The 24,857-nt window shown below is 35.4% G+C and overlaps 1 protein-coding gene across 1 annotated transcript in view; it reads left to right on the top strand.

Moving 5' to 3' along the window:
- ZNF451 (zinc finger protein 451) overlaps positions 1–24,857 on the top strand; it is an 89,155-nt gene that overhangs the window by 34,864 nt on the left and 29,434 nt on the right. Inside the window, exons 5-10 of the mRNA XM_028097555.2 lie at positions 3,941–4,052; positions 9,478–9,628; positions 10,890–11,016; positions 19,320–19,473; positions 19,949–20,096; positions 22,944–24,553. Coding sequence (XP_027953356.1) covers positions 3,941–4,052; positions 9,478–9,628; positions 10,890–11,016; positions 19,320–19,473; positions 19,949–20,096; positions 22,944–24,553 — 2,302 coding nt within the window. The remainder of the gene's footprint in view (positions 1–3,940; positions 4,053–9,477; positions 9,629–10,889; positions 11,017–19,319; positions 19,474–19,948; positions 20,097–22,943; positions 24,554–24,857) is intronic.

Raw genomic sequence — 24,857 nt, 5'->3', positions numbered from 1 at the left:
TAGAAGAGCTGCTATGTGGAAAATGAAGCCTAATTTAGAATCTCTAATGATAACAAATCTTTTTCTTCACTTGCTTTAGAAGGCCCCAGATGAATGACCTAAAGAATCTCTCAATATTGGGGCACTTGGCTGACTCACTCGGTGGAGCACGTGTCTCTTGACCTGGAGGTCATGAATTTGAGCCCAACATTGGGAGTAGAGTTTACTTAAAAAATTTTTTTGAATAAAAAAAGAATCCCTCAGTACTAACAGATGTTTATTAGGAGTAGAAAGTTGATGAGTTGGGTAAATGAAGCTTCATCCTAGGAGTTTAAAAATGGAAATTGAGGGGTTCCTGTTTGGCTCAGTCAGTAGAGCATGCCACTGTTGATCTTAGGGTCCTGAGTTCAAGCCCAACATTGGGTGTAAAGCTTACTTGGAAAAAAAAAATGGAAATTGAAATCATGGCTCTGCCAGCCCCTGTTTGGATTCCAGCAGGTCACTTAGCTTTTGCAGACTTTGGGCTTTATTTAATCTGTATAGGGATGGAGTTGGAAATGATCTTCCAAGTTAAGATAAGCACTATGATTTTTTAATTTTAATATCTGTGTTTTGATTCCTTGTCCATTGGTTATCATAGAGGAATTTATATATTTCTATAGCCTCTGTTTAGTATCTCCTAATCTGGTATAGAATAAATTAATATTCTTTACATTTAGAAGTAGATTTGTTTGGGGACTTTATAATGTAATACCAATTAAATTAGAGCATAGTATTCTAGGTGTATGTTTAAAATGCTTACTGCAAATACATACATACATACATATATACGTAAGTAATAAGTAAAATGCTTAATGCATAGAGATATAAAAAATAGGTTTGTTTCTCTCCTGGCAGAAATACTGTTCAATTTTAAGGAAGATTCTTTTCCAAAACTATGTTAAGTGTATTGTTTATGGGGAAAATCTCTTTGACAGAGGGATGATTTGCAAGCTGTCCTTTTCCACATATTTCCTGAATGATGCTAGCTTCTTTTTCCAGGAAGTGTTCCCACATAGATAATAAAATGTTTGTAATGAGTTCAGAATCTTACAGGCACTATGGTAACTGGGGCTTTTCTCAAGGGTGGTTTCAGCTTCCACTCATGTTAAGTGTTCATTCATTTTTTTTTTTTTAAGATTTATTTATTTATTTATTTATTTGACAGAGGAAGAGAGACAGCGAGAGAGGGAACACAAGCAGGGGACAGTGGGAGAGGGAGAAGCAGGCTTCCCGCTGAGCAGGGAGCCCAATGCGGGGCTCGATCCCAGGACTCTGGGATCATGACCTGAGCTGAAGGCAGACGCTTAACGACTGAGCCACCCAGGCGCCCCTCATTCATTCTATTAAAGACTTTATCTCAGCATTGAAGAAAGTTTTCTGAAATTCTGAAATTCTTGTTTAACCAATTGTAAAGAATAAATATATATTTAGATTTCATTCTTTTCTAAGGGAAAAACCAACTAACATATCTTAGTTCATTGCTTGCTATCCATTAATGATTTTTTTAAATTTGGTTTCCTGTATGGATAACTTGTTTTTTAAAACTCAATGACAGGAAAGAAAAATGGAACTACCCAGAAAGGAAGATAATCAAACTAAAATAAAAATGATTCTTGAGGAATTCTAGTGGCTGATAACTCTGACTAAAACTAGATAATAGTAGAAAATATCTTCCAACTATTCTTAGGCCTTTGTGAATTATTGATGTATTACTATTAAGGTGATTTCTTTATCTTCTGTGATGGAGTGATTTTAATGAAATAAAGAAAATTCATTAAAATCTTCACTGGATATGGGGCACCTGGCTGGCTCATTCAGTAGAGCATGCAACTCTTGATCTCAGGGTCATGAGTTCAAGCCCCATGTTGGGTACGGTGCCTATTTAAAATTAAAACAAACAAACAACAACAAAAACCCTCTTCACTGGATAAATCACTTTCAGAGATAATGTTGTCTTGACTAGTTGAACAGCTACCAGCTTTGCTTATTGATACTCTAGGAGTTAAGATGACTTGCAAGAAGGGATATAACCCTCAGGTTTGTGGAAGAAGCTTTGTAACAAAGGAAAAGGGTGGCTAATTAGGGGATGACTTTCAGCCAATAAATGTTTTTTGAGCATTGACTGTGTATGGCCACAGAGTTCAAATTCTATTGTAAAAAATGCCAGAGAACATTTTTAAAAACCTGTTTATTTTTAATTTTTGGCAGTTCTTTAAAATAAATGGCTATTAGCTGGCATCTAGTAGTATTTGATCTTATTTATATTAAGAATTTTGTAAGGAACTTTGATAAGTGGTTTAATTTTATACATTAGAAAATGTCTTTAGAGTCTGCCAGAGGCTTGTCATACTGCTTTCTTTAGGTAAACTAGCTTTGTTCTCCAAACATGTTATTTGGAACACTACTATAGGATGTGCTTTGAAAAAAAAAAAAAGTGTTGATTTGTTGAGATACTGCATATTACATGCACATTAACACTTCAAGGCTTTGGAAGTCCTGCACTAAAGGAACTTTTTAAATTTTGTATTAAAATAAGTGTTTATATACTTAATTTGGTTATAGAGAATTTTTTTAATGCTTGTTAACATTTTTGAGAATTAGTATTCTATGGCTGTAGTTTGAACAATGTGTAAAGATTTATTTCTGATTGAAATCTTGAATCTCCCTGTTCCCCTCCTTACCATTTCTGATAGAATATCCTGTTGCTTTGCTAACTAGGCCATTCATTATTCTGGCCTATATCTTACAAATCTAGCATTTGTGCTGTGATTTCTTTTTAAGAACAAAACCTTGTTGAGATGCAATATGGTGTACTGGTTAAGTGCATGGATTCTAGAATCAAATTGTGAGAGTATAAATCTGGCATTGTTAGTTATCCTTAGGCAATTTATTGACCCTTCTGTACTTCAGTTTTCCCATCCTAAAATGCAAACAATAATAGTACCTATTTCACAGAGTTATTGTGAGAATGAAATCTATTATGCTTTTAGAATCATGCCTGGAACGTGGTAAGTGGTGAATTAAGTATTGTTAGATGCAGCATGATTAGAGATTATGCAGATAGATTTATAAATAATATATAGGGGGACTTAGAGACTTTAACAGTCTAACGCATAAGTCTAGTTTCATGGTTGGCACTGGCCTACTGCCTGTTTTTGTAAATAAAATTTTATTGGAACATAGCATTGCCCATTTGTTTACATGTTATCTATGGCTGCTTTCATGAGAGTTGAGCTGCAAAACCTAAAATATTTACTGTCTGGCCCTTTATGGAAAAAGTTTGCCAACCCTAGATCTAGATGGTGATAAATGCTGGCATATGCTAAATACTAATGAAATCTGCTCTTATTAATACTATTCACTGAACAAATATTTAATAGGCTTCTGTATACTTCAGACTGTATGTGGAAACTGAAAAGAATGTATAAAAGTTTAAAAATGAAAATAATCATTCATATTTCCATTCCCAGAGATAGTGATGTTTTATGTATTTTCAACCTTTGTTCCCCCTCTGCAGATACAGTTATATATAGCTTGAAATTAATCTTTATTTATATTTGGCCTCATTTATTTAATACTATTTGGTGACCTACTTGATATAAAAAATAGTATTTCTGCTTCACTGAAAGTTTGGTTAGTGTTTCTAATTGACTTTCATGAAATGCATATACCATAATTAAACAGTACCCTGTTGTTGGAGATGTAGGTTATAGCGAACTTTATGCAAATATAAATGACATTGGGATCAACATTTCAGAGCATGAACCTTTGTTTTCACTTATCTTTTTGGGATAGATGTCTAGAAGTGGAGTTAAAAGGATAATCAATATTTTCTGGTCACTGATGTGTTAAAATCCTTTTCTCAAGGAAATCAGATTAGTAATTATGGGTTAATTGATTTTCTTCTTAATACCTTTAGGAAAAAATCGATTTTCAGCATGCTCACGGGTTACAAGAATTGGAATTTATTCGAGGACATTCTGATACAGAAGCAGCAAGACTGTGTGTGGACCAGTGGCTAAAAATGCCAGGTACTCTTTAGAAATCAGAGTGGAACACTGAGGTTACTGACCTTCCCTAAAGCTTTAAGGGGTTATATCTGTATTATTCAGTTGCTAATAAGTATATAAAGTATTGAAATTTAGTTTCAGTGATACTTAATAATGGTCTACTTTATCGGTTGTCTTCCAACATTGACAGAAGTATGTTTTGAATATAATAGGTCATCCTTGACTTTATTAGATATTGCTCATTTATTTACTCATGTTATTTCATAGTTTATTACGTGAAATAGTGCATGTGTCTATGGGAGGGGTTTTAATAGGTTATTTGAAGTCAGGAAAACTTCTTTAATGAAATAGAATTTAAGCTGAGATCTAAGGGATTAGTGTTTACTTATTCATTCATCAGTACAGCCTGTGTAGATATTTTATAAGGACATGTCCACATGGGAGGCATCTAAAGCATTGGGTAGCTTCTTCACTAATTCTGCAGACCTGAGATTCCCAAAAGAGTCACTGTGGAACATTTTCCCCCCCACCAGATAATTTGGTGGAGTTTGTTTTGTTTTGTTTTGTTGTTTGTTTGTTTTCCCTTCTTCCATGGCAACTTTTCTAGCCTGTCTTGTAGAAGAAACACTGAGCGTTTAAGAGGCTTGGGATATCCACAGAAACCTTAGCTGTGGATTTAATCCAGCAGAACATTTAATTGCAAAAAGTCATTAGAAGTATCTGTGCACAGGATGCCTGGGTGGCTCAGTTGGTTAAGCGTCTGCCTTCGGCCCGGGTCATGATCCCAGCGTCCTGGGATCGAGTCCCACATCGGGCTCCTTGCTCAGCAGGGAGCCTGCTTCTCCCTCTCCCTCTGCTTGTGCTCTCTGTCAAATAAATAAAATCTTAAAAAAAAAAAAGTATGCGTGCATTGCTCAATTTGAACCTAGATATCTTGTTGTTCTAAAGCTAGTTTTCAGGGGCGCCTGGGTGGCTCAGTCGGTTAAAGCATCTGACTCTTGATTTTGGTTCAGGTCATGGTCTTGGAGTTCTGGGATCGAGCTCCGCATCAGGCTTCCTGCTCAATGGGAAGTCTACTTGAGGATTCTCTCTCCCTCTGCCCCTCCCCCCACTCGCATTCTCTCTCTCAAATGATTAATCTTTAAACATAAAATTTAAATATAAAGATTTAAATCTTTAAATATAAAGTTTTCAGAGGGCTTTTCTTCGAATCAAATTACCACTGATAATTCCAAAGTTCTCTGACACAGTTTTTCCCTTGTTATGTTGGATTAAGAGGTTTGTATGTATGTCTCTTCTATCAGACTACATCCTCTGTGGGGACAGAGACCAAGGTTTATTAATCCTTTTTTTGTGTGCGTACCTAAGAAGAGTGCTCAGCTTAGAGATACTCAATAAATATTGTTTGAATATTACCCAAGGTAGGCTATAAACATTTGCATATGAACACAGAAAAGAAGTCTAGTAGAACTTGGGTTCCAAATGTGACTGTCATTCAACTAAACAAAAGAGTTGTTCGGCATTCGAGACCTACTTTAGAAAAGATACTTGGAAATTATGGTAAATGGTTTTGCCTCTTCGGGTGTTCTCGTTAAGGCTCATATTTAAAAAAAAAAAAATCCCTCTTGAGATGGCTTCTGTTCTCAGTAGAAGTTAATGACTTAATTCAGCTATATCAGAATCACCTGGGAGCTTTTAAATACATACTTGGGGCTCATCTCCAGAGATAATGCTAGGGTATCTGTAGTTTTGGGAAGATTCCTAGGTAATTTTGATAGGAAAATGGAGTAGAACTATAAGGCTTTATGATCTCTAAGATCTCTTCTAAAAATAGTTTATCTCATAACACCTTGAAGTGTCCTGTCTAGACCCTTTAGAGGTCTGATCCCTGGCCTCCACATTGGCAGAATATTTTAATTCACTGTAAGATGAATTCATGAACATTCATATGATTTGTCTGGTCAAGTCAGAACAAAATGACTCATTTAGCTGTGTCTTTATGATACTTTTTTTTTAAAGATTTTATTTATTTGAGAGAGAGGGCAAGAGCACAGAGGGAGAGGGAGAAGCAGACTCCCTGCTGAGCAGGCAGCGCCATGCAGGGCTCAATCCCAGGACTCTGATATCATGACCTGAGTTGAAGGCAGATGCTCAACCAACTGAGCCACCCAGGCACCCCTGTCTTTATAATTCTTGACAGAACTTGGTATTTTCTGTGTCTTCAGGACACACCTGATTCATTGGTGGCTGATAAGCTTGAGCCTGGAGTTAAGGTTTATGCTTTAGTTATGCTCCTTTTATGTGGTGGTTTTATTTTTTTGCTTGCTCCCTGCAACAACACTGTAACACTGAAGTTTAGGATCTATTGCTAGAACAGCTGCTTTAGCATTGGACTATTATTTGATATGGTGCTATTCCATAAATTAGCTTTGGAGAGTGCTGAGATGTTTGAATAGGGTATAGCTGGGGAAACAGAAATGAGTCATTGTTCTCTTTAATTATAAAAAGTGAGGTTCTACTTCTAAGTAGCATTAAGGGACTTGTTTAATCTATTCCAAAGTATCCAGCTATTGTAATTCAGCTCTTTGATTAGAAGCACTTTATTTATAATTACTCTACTGAAATTCATCTTTTATAGACCTTTATAATTAGGCCAGTTTGCATACATTTGAATACTTAGTAACTTAAAAACAGTACTCTCTATTCTATTTAAAGAAAAAAGCTATTTAAATTTCTGTATTTTGCCTTTCCATCAGCAAAGCTTATTTTCTTTCAATTGATTGTTTTCTCCAATTTTATTTTAATCCAGAGTCTCTATTTGGCTAAATAAAGGTCATTTTTTTTTTTTAAGATTTTATTTATTTATTTGACAGAGAGACACACAGCGAGAGAGGGAATACAAGCAGGGAGAGTGGGAGAGGGAGAAGCAGGCTTCCCGCCGAGCAGGGAGCCCGATGTGGGGCTCGATCCCAGGACCTGGAACCATGACCCTAGCCGGAGGCAGACACTTAATGACTAAGCCACCCAGGCGCCCCTAAATAAAGGTCTTAATTGGCAATATCTAGAATGTGTATGGACAATAAGTAAAAATTGTCATAATTCTGACTACATAAAAAAATTAAGGATAAAAAGGTATATTGTCATTTAATGCCTCTTTAAGATTAAAATATGATTGATGTTATACTGTTCATTGTTTGTTGGCAGAACACATTTATAAGCATTTTAGCAGCTTTTAATGGAGGCCTTCCCCCTCCCCCCCATAAGGACTCAAACGGCAGGAAAACAATTGAAACCTTAAATTTATATAATAACCATTTGAAGATCTTAAAATTAGATGATGATAAAAGAATAGTGATCCATTCTATTTAAATCCTTAGGGGCTTTGTAGAAACTGCCATAAAGATAAATACCCAGTTTTTTGTTGTATGAAATATTCAAGGCATTGAAACAATCCACAAGAAATAATAATACAAGGGAGTCCATAATCAAATCATCTGTATATAACTGCCTGATATACAGTCAGAATCCTAGCAGTTTTACATTTCATGGTTTATATAATGTAACTCTAAATTTTCCATCATATATCATACATTGGGAATTTCCCTGGAACAAAATTGGCCGGGGGTATTAGTCCGTAAGAGTGTGTGTCTGTAAGATGAAAACTATAAAGAAAGAAAGGGAATGAAGAATGGACCAGGATAAAGGGAGATTAAGAAAAACTAGTGAAAGGGGTGCCTGGCTGGCTCATTCCATAGAGCATGTGACTCTTGATCTTAGGGTTGAACAGCCCTATGGTAGGTGCAGAGTTTACTTTTTTAACGAAGAGAAAGGAAAAAAAAAAGAGAAAGTAATGATGAACAAACTTTGAAAGGAGGAAAAGAAAAGGACGCCTGGGTGGCTCAGTCGTTAAGTGTCTGCCTTCGGCTCAGGTCATGATCCCAGGATCCTGAGATTGAGACCCATATCGGGCTCCCTGCTCCGCGGGAGACCTGCTTCTCCCTCTCCCTCTCCCCCTGCTTGTGTTCTGTCTGTCTGTCTCTCTCTCTCTCTCTCTCTGACAAATAAATAAATAAACCTTAGAAAAGAAAAGAGATAAAATAGAATAAATAGAAAAGAGAAAGATAATAACAATAAGTAAATCTCTGGTTTGTCTTCTGTGAATTTATTACTGAGACCTGCATTACTTGATATCCAGGTTGGAACTAATTGATCAACGCCTGGCTTCCCCAGAAAGTACCACTCTTATTCCCCTTGCCTCCCTGAACTCTCCACTCTTCCCCACTCTCCCGGTTGCATTCTTTAACGTAGTTTTCAGAGAACTCAGGTCTTTTATGATATAGGTAAACTTTCTAGTATGTTTAAGATAGTTAAAAGAGAAAAAAGAATGAGAAGATCTTTGCCAGTTTATATAAATGAAAAGGGAGGTAGTGGTTCTGTAGAGCAACTGATTTTCTAATCAGTATTTGATCTTTGACATTTGTTGGCTATTGAACTTAAACACATTTTTTTTTTCTCAAGAGAATGTTACTTAAAGATGTTAACAGCTTTCAGGGCACTTGGCTGGCTCTGTAGGTAGAGTGTGTGACTCTTGATCTCAGGGCTATGAGTTCAAGCCCCACATTGGGTGTAGAGGTTACTTAAGAAAAAAATTAAATAAACTTAATCCACATCACCTATTTTTTTTTAAAGATTTTATTCCTCAGAGAGAGAGCGAGCACAAGCAGGGGGAGCAGCAGGCAGAGGGAGAAGCAGGCTCCCCACTGAATAAGGAGCAAGATGCAGGACTTGATCCCAGGACCCTGGGACCATAACCTGAGCCGAAGGCAGACGCTTAACCAACTGAGCCACCCAGGCGTCCTATCTCATCACCTATTTAAAAAAAAAAAAAGAAAGAAAGAAAGAAAGAAAGGGGCTCCTGGCTGGCTCAGTAGGTAGAGCATGCAACTCTTGATCTTGGGGTTGTGAGTTCGAGCCCCATATTGAATGTAGAGATTACTTTAAAAATAAAATCTTTTAGGGGCACCTGGGTGGCTCAGTCAGTTGAGTGTCTGACTCTTGATTTCAGCTCAGGTCATGACCTCAGGGTTGCGAGAACAAGCCCGCATTGGGCTCCACGCTGGGCATGGAGCCTGCTTGGTTCTCTCTCTCCCTCTCCAGCCAGTCTCCTCCTCCCCCTCCCAGCTCACTGGAGCGCTCTCCTCTCTCTCTGTCCCCCTCTCAAAAAAAAAAGTCTTGAAAAGTGTTAACAGCTTTACTTGTCCCAAACACCTGTTTATCTTTAGGTGATCATATCTTTTATAAGAAAGACAGTAAACATTTCATTACAATTAGGATCACCCAGTTGATGCTGTATCACAATTTTTATCATTTTGTCATAATTTTGATTACCAGTCCAAGGACAAATATCTGAAATAGGAACATAAGAATTTGTATTCCAATGATACAGGACTCAAAACAGGAACAATTAATTCTGGAACAAAAAGTTCATTCCGAAGAGGAGGCCAAATGCGGGTGTCTGGAAAACCAATTTTATGTCCCATAATGCACTGTAACAAGGAATTTGATAATGGGCACCTTCTCTTAGGACATTTAAAAAGGTGAGTATGATAGAATAGTGGATGCTGAAGAGGAAATGAGTTACAATGTGATTGCATAAAATGAAAGCATGATACACCTGTGCCATTGTAATCATAACTTGATATTCCAAACTCAAATCGTTTTGTGCTCTTATGATACAGTTATTTTAAATTTACATTTCTTAGGTTTCCTACAAGGCTTAAAGTCAGATTTTTTTCTAGTGATATTTTGTCTTTCAAGGCATATAGCCTTTAAGTATGTATTTATTTTTAATATATGTCTCATAAAATTCTGAACAGATTTTTTACACTGATACGCAGTTGAATCAGTTTTAGAGAAATCCAGCCCATAAATACGAATTTCAAGAGACACAAAGCACTTAAAGATATTTTGTCTAGCCTAAAGAAAGCTAATACGGTATTACAAAACAAATGTTAAAGGCAAGCCAAATGTAGCAAAATTCATAATAAATATTCTATTTATGAAACCCGCCTTATTAATTTACTGAATTTTTGAATAGTAGAGCTTGAGAAAGTAAATATCAAGGGAAGGCAATATTAAAGGCATTAAGCATTCTTACCTTCATAGTTTCTCCTTCTAATAGTTTAAAGATGGGAGTTGAGAGTTTGGGGGCTCTTAGCCATTATCATTTCCAGACATCTCACCCTACTTATGCATTAACCTATCTATAAAGGCTCCTAGAGGGAGCTTCAGCATTCTACAAATAATTGGGCAGCATACTGTATCTAAAGTATTTTTATTAAAAGTCTTCAATTGTAAAATGGCACATACTTACTAAATGATGAAAATGAACATTAAAGGGATTAAAAGCCATTTTTAAGAAACAGATGTGTGCCAGAATCTTGACATGAGATTATTATTCCATTGGTTCATTCACAACTATTTGTGAATTTTGTGGTAAATAAGGCAAAAAGGAAAAGAGGATGGCTCTATAATTTTCAAATTGGAATTTCACCATTTTTTTGGATCTTGGGTACATTTTATTTATTGCATCCATTTTATTGGATCTTGTACTTTTATGAAATCTTGAGCTAACTATTGATCACTGTTTGAAGGGATTACGTGGCATCAAGGAGCCATTTGATAATTTCTTGAAGATGAAGAACATTCTTTGATATTTCAATAGAAAAGTATAAATTTCTGAGTGTGTGTGTGTATGTGTGTGTGTGAACAAATGAACAAATGCTTAACAAATGAAGCAACATAGTGTGACTCCTAAAATGTGGACTTTTCTAATGTTACCTCTCTTTTGCTGAGTAGGTTTGATCACTCTCCATGTGATCCAACAATTACACTACATGGACCATTCATCAATTCCTTTGCTTGTGTAGTATGTTACAAAAATTTTGTTACTCAGCAGCAATATAGGGATCACCTTTTTGCTAAGGTAAGAAGAGCATGTCCTAAGTTAAGAGTAGGTATTTTTTTCTAGAGAACCATGGAATTCAATATAGGTGTTTTCTTGCTGCTTTTAATCACCTGCAGTCACCTGCAATCACCGAACACCAATGATATACATAAGGATCAAAATTGTGACTGTTTATGGAGAATAAAATGATTTGGAACATTAAATTTTTGTGGACAGGTAAACTTGATTACTGAAAGCCAGCAGTCCTAAAGATTATCATAGAAACCCTTCCCTTGATGGAGTTGCTCTGTGGAATTAGCCTTGTTCAAGATGCTCATAATGAGAACTAGAACCTTGACCTTAAGTCCACTGCCTTTCACTGCCTGTTGAAATGTTGGAGCCATGTAGGAAATAATGATTCTTTTATTAATGGTAGTATTAAGAAATCTAGTATTTAAAAGGCTGTGTTATGTAACTCTCATTAAGCATTAAATCTCAAGGGATACAAGTTGATTCATGGCATATTTAAATCTGTATAATATAGTTCTGTAATAACTTTTTCATATTTGAAATTACATATCTTTAAGGACTTATTAACATTACAGAATGTTAATTGTGCAATATGTTCACTGTGGAAAAAAATTTTTTTAAGTTTTTATTTTAAACACTCAGTGCTCATCATGACAAGTCCACTCTTTAATCCTCATCACCTGTTTCACCCATCTCCATACCCACCTCCCCTCTGGTATTCATCAGTTTTTTTCTCTATTGGTTTCGTGCTCTCTCACTCTCTTTTTTCCTTTGCTCTTTTGTTTTGTTTCTTAAGTTCCACATATGAGTGAAATCATTTGGTATTTGTCTTTCTCTTACTGACTCTTTTCACTTATCATATACTCTCTAGCTCCATCGATGTTGTTGCAAATGACAAGATTTCATCCTTTCTGATGGCTAAGTAATATTCTGTTGTATATATATACCAATTCTTTATTCATCAGTCAGTGGATACTTGGGCTCTTACAATAATGCTGCTGTAAATATAGGGGTGCAGTATCCCTTTAAATTAGTGTTTTCGTATTCTTTGGGTAAATACCCGGTGGTGCAGTTACTAGGTCTTAGGGTAGTTCCATTTTTAACTTTTTGAGGAACCTCCATGCTGTTTTCCACAGTGGCTGCACCAGGGTTCCTTTTTTTCCACATCCTCTCCAATACCTGCATTTCTACCAGCGGTGCACCAGGGTTCCTTTTTTTCCACATCCTCTCCAATACCTGTTGTTTCTTTTGTTTTTGATTTTAGCCATTCTGACAGTTGTAAGGTGATATCTCATTGTAGTTTTGATTTGTATTTCCCTGATGATGAGTGATGTTGAGCATCTTTTCATGTGTCTGGATGTCTTCTTTGGAGAAATGTCCGTTAATGTTTTCTGCCCATTTTTTAATTGGATTATTTCTTTTTTGGCCATAGAGTTGTATAAATTCTTTATATATTTTGGATACTAACCCTTATCAGATATGTCCTTTGCAAATGTCTTCTCCCATTTAGTAGGTTGCCTTTTAGTTTCGTTGATTGTTTCCTTCACTGTGCAGAAAATTTTTATTTTGATGAAGTCGCATTAGTTTATTTCTGCTTTCCTTTCCATTGCCTCAGGAGACACATCTAGAAAAATGTTGCAATGGCCAATGTCAGAGAGACTGCCTGTGCTCTCTTCAAGGATTTTTATGGTTTCAGGTCTCACAGTTAGGTCTTCAATCCATTTTGAATTTATTTGTGTGTATGGTCCAGTTTCATTTTTTTGCATGTAGCTGTCCAGTTTTCCCAACACCATTTGTTGAAGAAACTGTCTTTTTCCCACTGGATATTAATTTCTCCTTTGTTGAAGACCATATAATTGTGGGTTTATTTCTGAGTTTTTTGTTCTGTTCCATTGATCGATGTGTCTGGTTTTATGCCGGTACCACAGTTTTGATTACTCTACCTTTGTAATATAACTTCAAGTCTGGAATTGTGATAACTCCAGTTTAGCTTTTCTTTTTCAAGATTGCTTTGACTATTCAGAGTCATTTGTGATTCCATACAAATTTTAGGATTGTTTTTTTCGAGTTCTGCAAAAAATGCTATTGTTACTTTGATAGGAATTGCATAAAATTTGTCAATTGCTTTGGATAGTTAGCGACATTTTAATAATTTTTGTTCTTCCAGTCCATAAGCATGTAATGTCTTTTCATTTCTTTATATCATCTTGAATTTCTTTCATCGGTGTTTTATAGTTCTCAGAGTACAGGTCTTTCAACTCCTCGGTTAAGTTTATTCCTAGATATTTTATTTTATTTTTATTTTTATTTTTTTTAGATTTCATTTATTTATGAGAGAGAGACAGTGAGAAAGGGAACACAAGTAGGGGGTGTGGGGGAGGGAGAAGCAGGCTTCCCGCTGAGCAGGGAGCCCGATGCATGAGTCGATCCTGGGACTCCAGGATCATGACCTGAGCTGAAGGCAGATGCTTAATGACTGAGCCACCCAGGTGCCCTAGATATTATATTGTTTTTGCTGCAGTTGGTTCAATATTCGCAATAAGAGAAAGTATAAAAAACATCATCATTTCAGTAGGTGCAGAAAAAGCATTTGACGGTACAACATCCATTCATGATAAAAACCCTCAACAATGTGGGTCTAGAGGGAGCATAACCTCAACATAATAAAGGCCATATGTGAGAAACCCATAGCTAACATCATATTCAGTGGTGAAAAACAGAGCTTTTCCGCTAAGGTCAGGAACAAGACAAGAATGTCCACTCTAACCACTTTTATTCAGCATGGTACTGGAAGTCCTAGCCACAGCAATTAGGTAACAACAACAAAAATAAATAAGAAGGATCCAAATTGGTAAGGAAGAAATAAAACTTTCACTATTTGCAGATCACATGATACTTTAATATAGAAAACCCTAAAGACTACCAAAAACTGCTAGAACTGAAAAATGAATTCAGTAAAGTAGCAAGATACAAAATCAATGTACAGAAGTCTGTTGCATTTCTATACACTAATAATGAAGCAGCAGAAAGTAAAATTAAAACAGTCTGATTTACAACTGTACCAAAAACATTTATAAATATTTTTATATAAGTGTCTGAATTGTTATATAAGAAAAGCAGTGTGTTGTAAACATGAATTCTTAAATATTTGTTGAATAAATGCATAAATTTTAAATCAGTGAATAACATTCTACTGTATGAATATATTAGAGTTCATTTAATTTTCTATTATATGTATTGTTTCAATTTTTCTATTATTAAAAACAATACCACTTTAAATATCTTGGTAGCTAAAAACCTATAATCACAGCCATGAGTACAACTATATGCTGAGTGCTCTGAATCCTTGCAAGCCATCAAACCGGGGGATGGTCTTGGGGACTCCCAACACATGTGGTAACCTTGATATTGCTAAGAGGTTACAGTTGTAGGACAGTGATATGAAAATAATGCTTTATATTTTTAGAGCTAGAAGGACTCTTAATTCTAGAACCCAATTACTTCCTTTTTAGGGACACCAAAGAGACGGAGTGATTTAGAATGGTAGCAGTGTTCAGGGTGGATTCATAGGTGCAGAAAGGTGACCAGTTTAGGTGACTTTTATAGTAATTTGAGATGAAAAAAGACTTTGCTTAGGTAATGGTATTTAGAATAAAGACCTTAAAGTTAAGCTAAAAGAAATGATAGGGGCTTTCTATTGTTGTGACAAAGGTTTGAGGAGAGAAAAGAAAAAGGATACACTTGGACTGTATTATGTAATTTTTGGGGGGGTTTTCAGGTGGTCACTAATATGCTACCTTTTTCAAAACTAGAGTCTTTCAGGGCATGTTTTCCTATTCCAGGCCATTAGTGTTTTGTTTATTTTAATGAGCATATTTATCTTTTTTTCTTTAGTAAATCTGAATAGGTATTTTAACCTTAAAATTAATTCTCATTTGTGTTTTCCCAAATTTCATTAATTTGTTTCTTTTTTTTCTGGGAATCACTCATTTCATGTTGTTTTACCTTGTCTCCAGGAAGTAAATTTATGTTTAGCCTTCTGGGAAGGATTCAGGTAAAATAGAACAAAGGCTTTCGTGTCACACAGACCTGGATTCTTCTGTCACTTTTATTAGCTGTTATGTACTCAGAAGTTACTGAACATCTGTGAGCTTTATTCTTCATCTCTAAAATGGAATTGTTATACTTACATGCAAGATTGATGAGAGAAAGTATAATACTATATAAAGCACTGAGGACCTAACATAGCTCTCATTAAATCCTCCTTATTAAGGGTGCTTCGGTGGCTCAGTTGTTGAGTATCTGCCTTTGGCTTAGATCGTGATCCCAGTGTCCTGGGATTGGGCCCTACTTCTGGCTCCCTGCCCAGTGGGGAGCCTGCTTCTCCCTCTCCCACTCCCCCTGCTTGTGTACCCTCTCTCGCTGTCCCTCTCTCTGTCAAATAAATAAAATCTTCTAAAAAAATAATTCTTATTATTCTTTTTTTTTTTAAAGATTTTATTTATTTATTTGACACAGAGAGAGAGAGAGAGCACAAGTAGGCAGAGAGGCAGGCAGAGGGAGAGGGAGAAGCAGGCTATCCACTGAGCAGGGAGCCCGATGTGGGGCTCGATCCCAGGACTCTGGGATCATGACCTGAGCCGAAGGCAGCGCTCAATGGACTGAGCCACCCAGGCACCCCAATTCTTATTATTCTTTGGAGAGTCCATCACAAGAACTCTAAAGGAAACTGGTATGCATTAGATTATAATTGCCTATCTTAAATCAGCCAGAAGAGGTCACTAGAAGATTGTATGCCTATGAATTCTATTTTGTAAGGCTGGCATTCTTCAGTGAAAGAGTATGAAATGATCACAATTTGCATTTTTGCCTTGCTTCCTTCCTCTTTCCCTTTCATCTCCAGTTTCTTCTGTCTGAGCCAGTGCTTCTTAAACTTTACTCACTAATCACTTGGGTATCTTGTTAAAATGTAAGTTCTTACACTAGATCTGAGGTGGGGCCTTAGATTCAAGATTCCTAACAAGCTCGTAGTTGATGCCAATGCTGCTGGTCCTTAGGTCACACTTTGAGTAACAAGTGTCTAGTTGGTTTTGACATTAAAGACATTCATTGGGTATACCACTAGATAGCTTCCTGCTTTTCTTCCTTTTTGGTGGTGGTGGAGGTGTGGAGGTGGTGGAGAACATATTGTAAGCTCCAGTGGGCCTCAGTGTCATTTGTGGGTCAGTAGGGCCATTCTATCATTGAAAGTGATTTCTCCCTCTTGTTAGCCCATCCTCCCTACCCTAGGCAATCTGTAAACCACTTTCTGTCTCTATGGTTTTGCCTTTTCTGGGCATTTCGTATAAATGGAATCCTATAATATGTGGCCTTTTGTGACAGGATTCTTTCATTTACCATAATTTTGTCAAGGTTCATCCATGGGGTTTTTTTTTTTTTGATATTTTATTTATTTATTGGAGAAAGAGCACGAGCAGGGTGAGGGCAGAGGGAGAAGCTGACTCCCCACAGAGCAGGCAGCCCAATGCAGGGCTCGATCCCAGGACCCTGTCTGGGGTCATGACCTGAGCCAAAGGCAGACGCTTAACCAACTGACCCACCCAGGCATCCCAAGGTTCCTCCATGCTGTTAGCATATATCCGTACTTCATTCCTTTTTATTGCCAAGTAATGTTCCATTGTTTGGAAATATGCCACTTTTTGTTTATCAACTCATCAGTTGGTGGATACTTGGGTTATTTCTACTTTTGGGCTATTGTGAATAATGTAAATGTACAAGCCCTCATGTGGACATATGTCTTCTCTTCTAAGTTAAATTTTGGGGTCATATGATAATTATGTTTAATTGTTTGAAGAACTGCCAAATTGTTATCCAACACACTACCATTTTTATTTTCTTAACAGCAATATATGAAGGTTCCAATTTCTCCACATTATTAACAACACTTACTGTGTGCCTTTTAAAACAGCCATCCTAGTGGGTATGAAATAATATCTTATTGTAGTTTAACTTTTTTTATGTATACAAATGTGTATGATGTATTTTATTTTAATGTAATCAGAAATATAATAGTACAAAGGAATTGAGTACTTTAACTTATGAGACATCCTTTTTCCCACTCCTTCCCCTACTTTGTACAAGGAAATATGCTGTACTTTTGCAGTAGGTATATTTCAATAAAATTTTATGTAGAATCACATTCTTGTTCTACTGAGCAAACACTTTAAACAAGCTTTATATTGAATCCATTTATGACTCACAATTGATCTAAAAATTATTTTATTAGCATTCTTCAAGTAAGGGACATTTCTATAAATTTGTGTTTAGGAAATGCCTTTATTGCACTTATTTAGAACCTTCTCATTGGAATGCAAAGTATCTTCTTGGATGTTACCTTCTGTGTGGCACTCACAACATTAAAATGAGATGGGGAGTAGTGAAAAGAGCATGGAATTTATAACCAACATATAAGGCTATGTTTGAATGGTAGTTTTATCTCTTCCCAGGGTACTATTTGATTGGAGGGAAACTACATTTTAGTTTTCTCATTTGTAAATAATGAAAATAGTACTTCATGGGATTATTAGATTTTGACCCCCCTAATGTGATGCTTTACATGTGCTCAATACAAATGTAAATTTCTTATTCCTTCTATTGCATCTCATAAACACTACATATAGTATTTCTTTTTTTTTTTTTTTTAAGATTTATTTATTTGTCAGAGAGAGAGAGCACAAGCAGGGGGAGCGGCAGGCAGAGGGAGAAGCAGACTCCCTGCTGAGCAAGGAGCCCAGTGTGGGACTCCATCCCAGGACCCTGGAATCATATCCTGAGCTGAAGGCAGACGCTTGACCAGCCGAGCCACCCAGGCATCCCACATATACTATTTCTATATCCCTAATGTTAATGATAGTAAATTTAAGAAGACACAATACAACTTTTAAGGCTATTATTCTAAAGACCATTACACACATACATATAAATATACACTTTAAAGTATTTCCAGTTTTGGGGCACCTGGTTGGCTCAGTCTGTAGAAAACATGACTCTTGATCTTGGGGTCATGAATTCGAGCCCCACATTCGGGACAGAATTTACTCAAAAAAATTTTTTTTATTATTTTTAGTTTTGAGATAGAGGAGCCCCTTATCCAAGTTTTCTGGACACTAGAAAAGACATACCTGTTTCACTACGTCAAAATTTTTAAATGACCACATACAAAATTAATAGATGTTTGAAAAATATTTGCAAAATGGAGCATGGCACAGTTAGTTTTGATAATGAAGAAAAGATCCCAGTTGACCAGGAGAGGAGAAAACAAAAACAATTGAAACAAACGATATGAATAAACAATCCACAGACTATGGAATATCTATAGAATTGTATGAATTAAGTGCTCAAACTCACTAGTAGGAAATAACTAATTAAAGTAACAGTGAGTATCACAATATCTCTCAGACTGCAAAAATGAAAAAATGATCTATAGGAGCTGTTGTGCCAGGTTCAGTCACTCCTAGGGAATATGTAAAGTGATAGAGCCTTTTTGAAAAACTATCGTATGGTATCCTTTAATATTCAAGTACTAAACCTTTTAACCCAATAGTGCCACTCGGAATAATGAGAAAAACGCACCTATAAATAAGGATATGTGTTTAAGGTTGGTTACAGTACCATTGTTTATAGTAGCAAGGGAAGAAAAGCATGGAAATGAATAGTTGACTAAGTCTTAGTAACTGGAGTAGTTTGGCACCATTGAGAAGAATGAATTAGAGACAAGCCAGTTGATTTTTCGGGATTTCCGTTAGGTATTGTGGAATAAGAGAAACTAAGTGGCAGAAGAGTCGGTAAGATGACATTATTTGGTAAAACACTGGCAGTCCCCTGTATGTTTATTTCTATATATTTTTGCAAATTATTAAGCATGGAGACATTTATGGAAGAACACATAAACGTAGATTATATTGCAGAGTAGAGTGAAGAAGGAAAATGAAAGAAAAAGTATATGTGATATGAAAACATTTATCCATTAACATAATATAGATGTATATAAAAAAAGGAAAAACATAAAAGTAAATGTATATTTATTGTCACAGAAAGATGGTCAAGTTTTGTTTTTAAGAAAAAAATTTTTAATTCACATATGGAACCTCATTTATGATAAAAATTCCATTGTTCACACTCAGGGAAGAAAAGTTTTCATGTTAAAACCTGATACAGAATACTCCAAATAATTAAGAAATTTTGAAAATTGATTTTAAAAGACTGAATATTGATTTTAGTTGTCTGTAATACAGCTTTGCCTTGTATTTTAGGAAGCTGCAGATGATGAACATAAAAACAACCTTCTTCCTCAGATTATTCAGTGTTTTGCGTGTCCAAATTGCTTCCTGCTTTTTAGCAGCAAGGATGAGTGTTTGAAGCATATGTCTGGAAAGAATCATTTCCGTCAGAGTTTTAAACTGGGTGGTATGTTAATACTCTCTTCTGAAAATTATTGAACTACTTTAATCTTTGCTGATTTACCATACTTCTCAGATAATTCTTGAGAAAACTTATCCTCACATTAGATTGAAAACATAAAAGTGAAAGATGGTCCTCATTTTTATTTTTCAAAAAGATTTCTAAATATTGATCTGCACCTAACAGGTTTACTTACTTTGAGGAATGAAGAGAAACTTGGGAAGAAAATATTTATTTAGGATGATGTTTTTATATATCCATAATATTAGGGAAGTTGGATGTTACTCTGCATTTAAGACTCAGATTTTGAGCATGAGTTCAGCAACTTTTGCACTTAAGGCTAGAAAATTACTTCCCTTAGATTTTTATCAGGTAAATAATCTTTTACTTATGCCAGCCAATGTTGAGAAAGGCAAGGGGAGGAAGGTTAGGTTGCTATCTACTCAAATCTTTGCAAGTTATAGTTTATTTTGTCTTTCAGATGACCAGGGGATAGCACATCCAATATCATTTCCATCTTTTGCAAAGAAACTTCTGATCTCTCTGTGCAAAGATGTCCCATTTCAAGTTAAGTGTGTGGCCTGCCACCAGACACTACGTTCCCACATGGAGCTCACTGCCCATTTCAGGTTTGTACAGGTTTAGTCGGGCTATAAGGGAATCCTGCCCTAGTAGCTCTTCACCAGAGGGAGGATTCAACAAATGCTTTTCTATTCTATGTTTCTCTGCTTTTAAAATGAGAATGTACATTAGTCTGGCAATTAATCAAATTTAGCAAAATAAGAGAAGTTAAAGGTGTGGAGAAAGTAGATATATTGATATTGCTGTGAATGTAAAATGAACTAACAGCTCTATGTGTATTTTTTCTCTGTGTGTTATGTGAGTAGTATGTATATAGGGGAGGAGCAGGTTAAAATAGAACCTTGGCTTTAAGTCAGCCAGAATGAAAAGTATCATATACATATGAAAGGTTAAATTTCTGTGAAAGGCCAAATTTATCAAATAATCATTGGCTTTACAATGGAAATTATCAATGTGCAATCCCCAGTGTATCTTTCACCCAGCTTCAGTAATTATCAACACATGGCAGTCATGTTTCATTTATATTGTCACCCCCTGCAAGTTACTATTTCAAAGTAAATCATGTCATTCTGTCTATAAATACTTCAATATATAACTATAAATGGTAAGGACTCTTTTTTTAATCCTATAATACTGTTATCACACCTTAAAAAACTGGTATTTTTTAATAGCATCAAAAAGTAGTCAGTTAACCAAATTTCCCTGATTATCTCACGAAGTTTTTTATTTTACGTTTGATTTGTTGGAATCATGATCTAAACAAAGTCTGTACGTGTTTTCTGTTTAGGTGCTGTGTCTTTCAGTCTGTTTTTCCTTTTACACCATTAAAATTTTTAAAAGTTTCTATCTACTAAATGACAATTGTTAAAGTTTAAATAAAACATTTGTTTAAATAAAACAAATATTTTCACAAACCTTCAAGTAAAATATGTTCTCAGTAAACTTGAGGCAGTAGAATAAAATTACTCTGTATGTACTCAGTGTAACTTCCAAGTTTAACAGTCCTGGTTCTGACTTATATTTCATGAGTTGAAATCCTGGTTCTGCCTCTTATTTTTATTCTTAATTTTTTATTATGTAAAATTTCAACAGAAATGAAGTCAACAGAATAGTATAATGAACTTCCATTTACCCATTACCCCAGCTTTAATAATAATCAACACTGTCATTCCTGTTTTATGTATACATCTGTATGCTCCTTACTCCCCTTCATTATTTTGAAAGTTCTGTTTTTGAGATACAAATTAAATTCATTGCAGTGTACACACCTTAACTTTTGTGAGTTTGACAGATGGCTACATCTGTTAACCTACACTTTTATCATAATATATTACTCTCTGTGGAAAGTTCCATTGTGTCCCTTCCCAGTCATTACCCACCCTCTCACCCCTGCAGTCTCTATTCTGGTATTTTTTCTGCCTTGCATTGGCTTCATCTCCTTTAGAACATCATGTAGATGGAATCATATAGCATATACTCTTTTGTATTTCTCATTTTATCTGTGAGATTCATCTATATTGTTTAGGACATTGTTCCTTTTTATTGGTTAGTAGTAGTCTGTTACATGAACTCAGCACAATTTGTTTTTTCATTTTCATGTTGATGGACTTTTGGATTAAAGTTTTTAGCTATTGTGAATAAAGCTGTATATATTTTGTACACGTCTTCTTATGGACATAGGTTTTCATTCATCTTGGACTAATATCTAGGAGTGGAATTGCTGGGATCAAAGAGTAGGTGTATATTTAATTTTATAAGAAACTACTAAATATTTTCCCAGTGTTCCAGTTACTTTGCATCATTGCAAAATTTTGGTATTACCAGTCTGTTTCATTTTAGCTGTTCTTTTGAGTGTCTCTTTATGGTTTTAACCTGCATTTTCCTGATGAACAATGATGTTGGGCACTTTTTCTTGGGTTTATGGGCCATTCATTTATCTTTGTGAAATATCTAAGTCTTTTGCCTAGTTTGAAAATTGGATTGTTTGCTTTTTTTCATAGTGAGTTGGGGTTCTTGATATATTCTAGATACAAATATTTTGTCAGAAATATGAATATAATTCTCTCCCAGTCTAGACTATATATATTTATACTATGTCTTTTGATAAGCTGAAGCTTTTAATCTCCTTAAGTGTAATTTAGTAGTTTTCTTTCTATGATTGTTTTCTCTGTCCTGTCTGAGAATCCTTTGCTTATTCTTCCTTCAGGAATATATTTTGTTTACTTCATTTTTTATGAAATTCAGCTTTTTTTTTTAAGTTTATTTTTAGCTTTTATATTTATTTCTACAATCTGTCTCAAATAGATTTTTGTTGATCTTTAAAAACAACCAGAATTTGACTTTACTGATGATTCTCTATTGTTTGCCCATTTTTTACTTTGTTGATTTCTGCTCTTTAAACTTTGGGTTTAATTTGCTTATCCTTTTCTAGCTTAAGGTAGCAGCTTAAATTGCCTTTGGACCTCCTTTTTCTGTATAAACATTTAAAGTTATAAATTTTCCTCTAAGCATTGCTTTACCTTCAGATTTTGATAAGCTGTTTTCATTTTCATTCATTTAAAAATATTTTACCTTTTCCCTTTTAATTTGTTCTTTGACCCATAGATTTATTAGAAATTTGTTGTTTAACTTCTAAAGAGTTAGGGATTCATTTTCCAAATACTTGTATGAATTTTTTTAATCTTGATTTTAGTTTGACTGTTCTGCATATGGATTAGAAACAGACAAAATGTAGGTAATACTCAGGTATTTTGAGATGAAATTATTATCTGCATTTTTATTGAAAAATATCTTTCAGTATTTTATGTGTACATTGTTTATAATTCCTATGAAAAAGCAGAGTTACTGTATTTAGAAAGTACTTACAAAAGAGTTTATTTTTTTATCCAATTTAGAGTTCGTTGTCGAAATGCTGGTCCTGTAGCTGTAGCTGAGAAGAGCATTGCCCAAGTTGCAGAAAAATTCCTCTTAAGAGGTTATTGTCCAAATTGCAAGCAAGTCTTTATGGATGAAACCAGTACCCGAAATCACAAGCAGAATTCAGGGCACAAAGTCCGAGTCATTACCTCAATGGAAGAATCAGTCTTACTTTATTGCCACAGCAGTGAAGGGAACAAACCTCCTTCTGACTTGCATCTATTACTAGATCAATCAAAATTTTCATCACTTAAAAGAACTATGTCTGCTCAAGAATCTAGCTCACAAGATTGTACCACTGTTCCAAAAAAGAAGATGAATTTAGAAGGTAGAAGCCATGAAGGTATAGCTTGTGTTCAGAAAGAAAAGTCAGTTGTAAAAACTTGGTTTTGTGAATGTCATCAACGATTCCCAAGTGAAGACGCAGTGGAAAAGCATGTTTTCTCAGCAAACACAATGTGTTATAAGTGTGTGGTCTGTGGAAAGGTGTGTGAAGATTCAGGGGTCATCCGTTTACATATGAGCCGAATTCATGGAGGAGCACATTTAAATAACTTTCTTTTCTGGTGTCGGACATGCAAAAAGGAGTTAACGAGAAAAGAGACTATCATGGCACACGTGACTGAATTTCATAATGGGCACAGATATTTTTATGAGACAGATGAGGTAGAAGCTGAAACTTTGCCATCATCTTCTACAACACTGGTGAGTAATGTGACTGCTGAGAATCCTTCTTCAACTATTACTATTATTGATCATTCTCCAGCAAACAGCCCTCCAAGGGGTAAATGGCAATGCCGAATTTGTGAAGATATGTTTGAGTCCCAAGAATGTGTAAAACAGCATTGCATGTCTTTAGCAAGTCACCAGTTTCATAGATATAGCTGTGCCCATTGCAAAAAGACTTTTCACAAGGTAGAAACACTATACCGCCATTGCCAAGATGAGCATAACAATGAAATAAAGGTTAAGTACTTCTGTGGGCTTTGTGATCTTATCTTTAATGTGGAAGAAGCATTTTTAAGTCATTATAAGGAGCACCACAGCATAGATTATGTGTTTGTGCCTGAAAAAACTGAAACTTCAATTAAAACTGAGAATGATTTTCCAGTAATAGAGACTAGTAATTTGTTAACCTGTGGTTGCCGTGAGAGTTACATCTGTAAAGTCAACAGAAAAGAAGATTATAGTAGATGTCTCCACACCATGTTGGATAAAGGTAAACTGTGGTTTCGCTGCAGCTTGTGTTCAGCAACAGCACAGAGCGTAACCGACATTAACACTCATATCCATCAAGTGCACAGAGAAGAAAACAGTGAGGAGGAAGAGGAGCAACAGTATGTGATCAAGTGTGGCACCTGCACTAAAGCATTTCATGATCCTGAGAGTGCTCAGCAGCACTTCCATAGAAAACATTGCTTTTTACGGAAACCCAGTGTGGCTCATTTTGGATCTGAGAAAACAAGCCTATACAAGTTTGCTGCTAGTGCCTCACGTACAGAGAAAAAACTGAAACAGACAGTAAGCTATCCAAAAAATTCAGACATAGAGAAAGGAGCTGAGAATGACCTAAGCTGTCAGAATATAGGTATGGCTTTTCAACTCTAATGTCTGTGCACATTTCATACGCTGATAGAGAAACGTGTATTGTAGACATCATTTTTGTGAAAGCTAATAATGACTCAGTTTTGAAGTAAGAAACATGGTAGGATGATCAGTTAATTAGTGTGTACACTTTTTAGGGATGTATATTCCTAAACACTAATAAATATTAATATTTAAATATTCAACTACTCTAAACTTAAGGGGATGAAGAGTATAAGCTTTTTTTTTTTTTTTAAGATTGTTATTTACTTATTTGACAGAGAGAGACAGCGAGAGAGGGAACACAA

The sequence above is a fragment of the Eumetopias jubatus genome, unplaced genomic scaffold, assembly GCF_037043125.1.
Source record: "Eumetopias jubatus isolate StellerSeaLion01/CBP00866 unplaced genomic scaffold, mEumJub1_p1.0 scaffold_6, whole genome shotgun sequence".
Classification (NCBI taxonomy): domain Eukaryota; kingdom Metazoa; phylum Chordata; class Mammalia; order Carnivora; family Otariidae; genus Eumetopias; species Eumetopias jubatus.
The sequence above is the reverse complement of the archived record's forward strand: the minus strand, read 5'-3'. Positions and strand labels throughout refer to the sequence as shown.